This window comes from Ochotona curzoniae, unplaced genomic scaffold (genome assembly GCF_017591425.1).
Source record: "Ochotona curzoniae isolate NIBS_2020 unplaced genomic scaffold, NIBS_Ocur_1.0 scaffold_4506, whole genome shotgun sequence".
In the NCBI taxonomy this organism is placed as follows: Eukaryota; Metazoa; Chordata; class Mammalia; order Lagomorpha; family Ochotonidae; genus Ochotona; species Ochotona curzoniae.
The window spans coordinates 22,456,069-22,462,766 of NW_024467119.1; the positions used below are offsets into that span (position 1 = coordinate 22,456,069).

Here is a 6,698-nt window from a genome sequence, read left to right on the forward strand (position 1 = left end):
AAATTTGATGCTAAGGTGCAAGACAACTCAGAACAAACTACCCACATCTGCTTGGGTCCTGGGTTTAGCAGGGAACATTGGAGGTGGCTGTGAATAGTGACTGCCCTTGGGAAGTGTCAGACTGAAGCTTAAGATGTGGTAGAATGGAGCCCAGCTGGCAAAGAACACCCTGTGCCATCCAAGAGAGTCCAAAAGGTTAAAAATGCTAACTCTGTGCGGTGTTGCCATTCTGGTGGCAATGCAAAGAAGTAGCTTGAAGGATATTGAGTCGGAGGCAAGTTTACAGTTGATCTGTGAGAGCCAATGAGGGGACTAGAAGCAGAGGGAGAGCGGGAAATAGGTTCATTGAATTTGAAAAGCACAGTGGCTCTTGGAAGAGAGAAGATGCCTCCAGACTTCTGCAACCTGAGCAATGGAGGAGCTGCTCAGTATTCTGGAGGGATCTGTGGAGGAGATTATGGAACTTGAGGTGACAGTTGGATACTTGTTCTCCATAGACAGGTGCAGTGCGTTCATGGTAACAGAGAACTGAGCCTGGAACTCAGGATTAAGAACTGAGTTAGAAATTAGAGCGATCCAAAACAGTTGGTGTCCTGACCATCACCACCAAGTGGGTAAGACACCACAGAGCGCCTGCAGTGGTAGCAACACAGCCGAGGGGGGAGTCAGCTTGGGAATATCCCAATTTACGGGAATGCTAGTGAAAGGAAAGTCTCTGAAGTCGGAGGTATAGGAAGACAGGGACGCTGACTTCAAAGAGAAGAATCTACTCAAAGGTGTCATGTCTGAGACAGTCGCATTAATGATGGAAAAATAATTGTACTTTTATTCATAGTTACAGACTTCAAACTTACCTCTTTTGAAAATATTTAATTTATTAAAAGTGAATGGAGGGCATGAGAATGTGCGGTTGGATTAATACAAACTGATCTTTACCTTTGAAAACTAAATTCGGTAATGAGTGTACTGGGAGGGATGTGTATTTTCAAATATACTCTCCCCTCTTTTAGAACATAAAGTTTAATTTTAAAACTCTGTTCGGTGTAATTTTATTACATAGTTAGCAAGCCTACAGTTTAGATTTGTTTCTAAAGGTCAAATAATTTCTAATAATGCTTGGTGAAGCACTTCAAAAAAGTTGGAGGAAAGTGGAATTAAAAGATCAGCTTATTTTAACACAGAAATTGAAATTCATACATAGCTTTTCATCATACCTGTTTTCCAAACTTTTTGAAGACCATCTCGCCTAAATGTTCCACCCAAAGGAAGATGTACACTCCAGTGAACCAGTGTACTTGGGCAGTCCCTGTCCAGTAGCTGGTTCAGCTTTAGTAGAGACACGCCAACCCAGTGCAAAAGGTGCTGCCAGAAGCATACAACTAAGCATCAGAGCCATTCATGCTTGTTTATTAAACTGTACAACAGACTTCAAACCTAAGCAGAGGGTTGTTTGGTGAATGTGGGATCTCAGCAGTCAGGATGGGCTGACAACTGTTTTCATGGTGAGGAGAAGTAAATTGCTATCTGCTACCTTCAGGATCATACTCCGAGTGCCCTAAGTAAAGGTCTTTGCTGGGTAAGGTGGTGTGCAGACATACAGGTGAATCAGTCTGTCTTCACTAAAGGTTCATCAGACTGAGGACAAATATCCTCTAAGGCCAGTGACAAATGCTTGACTATTTTTCCCCCTAAGGAAACTGGTATGAGGGCTGTGTAATGTCATGTGTGTTAGCACCTAGTCAGGTTGGTTGTAAATGGATTTTTAACCCCATCAAATACTATAACATTTTTTTTTTGATCCTGCAGATTCTCCTGAAAAGAGAACTGAATATTCATCAGTGAATCTAGAACATGGCCCTGTAAATCCTATCAAGAATGGAAAAACAAGTCTGGTATCTAAAGATCAGCGGACTGCAAAGAGGAGTTCAGAAAATTCATCACTCCAGGGTCCAGTGCAGAAGGGGAACGATGACTCTGAAAGTGATTTTGAATCCGATCCCCCTTCTCCGAAGAGCAGTGAAGAGGAAGAACAAGAGGAGGACGACGTCCAGGGAGAGCCAGGGGATTTTAATGATGATGATACTGAGCCAGAGAATCTGGGTCACAGACCTCTCCTTATGGATTCTGAGGATGAGGAAGAGGAGGAGAAGCACAGCTCCGATTCTGATTATGAGCAGGCAAAAGCAAAGTACAGCAGGCAGAACTTTGTCTGCAGAGACCAGTCTGGTGGTGGACCAACCCAAGACCCCAACACAGTGCTCCTCACTCCCACCCAGCTAACCTCAAGATCTGGGCCAGAGACTCCCAAACAGGAATTTGATGTATTTGGCGCTGTCCCCTTCTTTCCAGTGCATTCTCAGCCAGCCCTGGCAGGAAACAGTGAAAAGACCCTGTCTCAGCAGAGGATTCCTCCTGTGGGGCTAGAGCAGGAGGAATTCGATGTGTTTACGAAGGCACCCTTCAGCAAGAAGGTCAGCGTGCAAGGCTGCCACGAGCTGGGGCCCAAGGCGCACCCTCTCCCTGCTTGTCCCAAAAGTGTCGATGTATTTGGTTCCACTCCATTTCAGCCCTTTTCCACATCCACCAGTAAATGTGACAGCACTGAGGACCTTTTTGGGCTTGTGCCCTTTGAGGAAATCACTGGGAGTCAGCAGCAAAAAGTCAAACAGCGCAGTCTACAGAAACTGTCCTCTCGCCAAAGACGCACGAAGCAGGATATGTCCAAGAGTAACGGGAAGCGGCATCATGGCACGCCGACCAGCACCAAGAAGACCCTGAAGCCCACCTACCGCACCCCAGAGAGGGCTCGCAGGCACAAAAAAGTGGGCCGGCGAGACTCTCAAAGCAGCAATGAATTCCTCACCATCTCAGACTCCAAGGAGAATATCAGCGTAGCCATGACCGATGGGAAGGACAGGGGGACCGTCTTACAGCCTGAGGAGAGTCTGCTGGACCCCTTCGGGGCCAAGCCCTTCCCTCCTCCGGACCTGCCATGGCACCCTTCCCACCAGGGCCTGAGCGACATCCGTGATCACAATACTGTCCTGTCTGGGCGGCCAAGACAGAATTCACTACATGGGTCATTCCACAGTGCAGAGGCATTGAAAATGGATGACTTTGGTGCTGTGCCCTTTACAGAACTTGTGGTGCAAAGCACCACACCACATCAATCCCAACAGTCCCAACCAGTTGAATTAGACCCGTTTGGTGCTGCTCCGTTTCCTTCTAAACAGTAGATACGTCTCATGGACTTGGGGGGTTATTTTCTGTTTCATAAGAGTATGAATAATTTTATGAACTTGGAAGAAAATTTATTTGTATAGCTCTTTATATCATTCATTCTTACAGGTCAATTCAGAGTAGGTGATTTTTAAATAAACCAAATAGAAAAAGGAAGTATCTCCACTACAGGGTAGTAACTTGCCGCCTCTTCCAAGCAGGAGAAAAGGGAGCTTTTCTGAGCAGGGTCGGAGCGAGGTTAGTGCTGCTGATACCGCAGCACAGGAATGCAGCAAGTGTGGCAGAGGCACCTGCAGTGAGAGCATGCGACACGCATGCAGAGCCACTGAGAAGGGCCTGTCAAGTTAGAATGTCACTTGGGTGTGCACATCCCAGGCTCACTTGGGATCTAGCATTTCAGACTGGGGTTATTATTTGTGCATGTACAGGCTGTGTCTGTGGAGTCTTTGAAGGGAGGTGTCTTGTAAGTTCCACACAGTGAAAGATAATCCAGCTCTGTTTAAGGAGAAAAACATTATCTGGAGAGTGCAGAGATTTCAGCCCATATATCTTTCTTAAAGAAACAGAGCCAGAAGTAACTGACTATTGTGCCTAAAACTGTTTCATTTTGAAAACCAAGTGCCATTAATACAGAATAGCTAATGATAAGGAACATGTGAAGTAATCCATATGTTAATTAGTTCAATTTAGCCCTTCAACAACGTATGCTGTTGTACATGATAAATATATACAGTCTTCACTTACAAGTTAAAAATTAATGTACGGAATGTCTACATTGAAGAACAGGATACATATAGCGACTTCTGTAAAATGTCAAAGAAAATTAGAAGCAACACAGATTCAGTACTTAAGGAACATTGCACATGACTGGAAGGGCTGCCTGCCCTAGACTATTATCATGTCCTTAAAGAAGCATATTACTGGAAGCATTGGCAGTAAGGACAAGGCTTACAGAAATTTTACTTCAGGAAAGGAATTGGAATTTGGAGCACTAAATTTTTCAAACCATTTTTCAAACCTATACAATGTAAAGTTGCATTTACTAAAATACCTTATTCAGTGATCACCTTCACCAAATACTCCCCAATTAAGAGCCAACAATTACTTTGGTTAGGTTCGGAGGGCAGACTGGTTTAAACCAGATGCACAGAACTGTGCTGCTCACAACGCCTTACGGGCAGGACCCACACGTCCTGCTGCGCGCAGCTCCGCACCAAAGCCGCAGAGCTCATGGTGGCCACCTGGGGCTCGCCATGAGGGACTAGCATCTTACCTCTGCTAGCTGACTGTGCTGTCCGGGTAAAGGGCCCGCTACCAAACTGCCTTTTCTTTTTCAATACAACACATCTTAGTTTTAAATTTGCTATTTTTTTTAGCAATTGTTTTTGACAGAAATTATATATGTGGATTAATGTGAATGCAATATCATGTTTCCCGTGTCAATTATAAGTTACAGTTAACTGTCCCTTCCTGTCAGTTCAGCCTTGAGAAGTTTCCAAAGAGGGGTGGAAACTCATCACCTGACATTCTCCTTGATTTTAAGTTAACTCTGAACCCAATTAAAGTACATTTTGCGAATAATTTTGTCAGAGTTTCTGCATTCTAGTGCCCCACTAGGATAATCTGTTTCACATGTTTCGTACTTTTTTTTTCAATTGCTTTTCTCTTTTATGCTAAATCAGTATCAACCTGCGGCCAGCTGGGAAGCAGTACGTGAGTCACAGTGTGGCGTTGTGTTACTACTTAGAGTTACACCATTAGAGCTGGACTTGAGCAGGTACTTGGCCTTGCGCCAAATGCAACTATTACATTTGCACCTTTTTTCTTGCCCCTAATTCTCAGGTTAATACTGCTAATGCAAATGTTCATATAGGTGTTCTTCAAAACTTAATAGAGTAGATGTAAGTTAATACTTTCATTTATAAGTGATGAGTTGAGGATTACACAGTAAATTCATGAACTACATAGAGAATTGTATCAGACACTTTCTTTCCCCCTAAACAAAATCTTGTGTTTACCATGTGCTTTTTTGATTATTTAGTCCTTGGTCTCTGCTATAGCTCATGAGCTTCATCATGTAGAGAAGTAGTGGTTGAATGGAAAGGGCCTCCTCAGGGCATACGCATAAAGCACCAGAGTTTTATTTTTGAATACACTGAATAATTTTAAGGGACACAGATGCTGATAGAGACCCTTTGGTTTATAACATTGGATAAAAACTGAGGAAGCTATTCTTGACAAAGTTTAACACATTTACATTCTTTTATTGCAGTATAGCTTCATGACTTTCCTTTTTGAGATTGTTGCTTAGGAAAAGATTTCAGATGTGACTTGAGATCCAGTGGGATAAAAATGGAGGAGATTCCTTTGTGTTGAAGTAGAGGCATTTTCCCAATAAGTACAGATTTATCCTAGGATTTAACATAATTTCTGGTACACAGCACTCAACAGAAGTTTGGCTTCATTAAGGGACAGTCCATTTAAGGATGTGAAGTTCAGGGAAGAAAACCATTATTATTTGGGTGTGCCTCTGCTTCTGTGGATGTAAAGCAGTTGCAGCTCGAAACCTGTTATCCCTGAGCATCACTAAGGGAAGTAAACTACAAAATTAGCAAAAAGATGAGGCCAAATTTGTTCCTTAACAGCTTTAATAATGCTTGTTGATTTTGCATCATCTTCTTAAAAATGGACCATCTGCTAAATTATCTTAATTTAGCAGTTGGATAAAATGTTAATATTAAAAAGACCAGTTTTTGTGCCATTGAAGAATGTATCTGCTAAGACACAAAAATTGCTTTGTGTGTATTAGGTGGAGGAGGAGTGTGTTTTTTTGTTGGCTTGATGAAAATGTAACTATTTTCAGAAGCATAATCCCCTCATTCCAATTCTCAAAGTGTGACTGCACTTGGGTATGTTATGGTACGTGGGTTTGGAGATAGCTGCACCTTTCATTCCTACCTGGCTCACCGTTCAGCCGGTGAAAACTACCACATGGCACCCACTCTTCTGTGCTTTTCACAGAAGAGTATTTTTATTTTTCACCTACTCTGCTTGGTTTCCTTTAGATTTTGGTACTTCCCATAAACACTGTTAGAAGGTACAAGAATTAAGGTCACTGCTTCTGAAGAGTTTGGCTGTGTCTGTCATAGTATATGCAGAATGTACAGTGAGGTTGTCTCAACTTGTTTTTTCTTTAAGAACAAAATTACTCTTGTCATCTTAGGTCTAGTTATTGAGTTGACATTCTACTGTGAGAATGAGATGACATATCTACTGTGAGAAATAACATAAGTGATAGTTTATTTGAAACTTTTATACTTTGGTGTTTTATATATTTAGAATATATACACAACACGCATGTACGTGTCACATCTCTATTATGGAGTTAATGTGAATTTTAAAAAACAGAATTGCAACCACAATCATATCTCTTAAAGAACATTCACTCCTGGTGACAG

General features: G+C 42.4%; 1 protein-coding gene across 7 annotated transcripts in view; it reads left to right on the forward strand.

Moving 5' to 3' along the window:
* BMP2K (BMP2 inducible kinase) overlaps positions 1 to 5,575 on the forward strand; it is a 121,934-nt gene extending 116,359 nt beyond the window's left edge. For all 7 annotated transcript variants that reach the window (XM_040967495.1, XM_040967496.1, XM_040967498.1 and 4 more), the window contains one exon: positions 1,807 to 5,575. In XM_040967495.1, the coding sequence (XP_040823429.1) occupies positions 1,807 to 3,236 (1,430 nt within the window). In that variant the 3' untranslated portion in view covers positions 3,237 to 5,575. The remainder of the gene's footprint in view (positions 1 to 1,806) is intronic.
* The last annotated feature ends 1,123 nt before the right edge of the window (positions 5,576 to 6,698 follow it).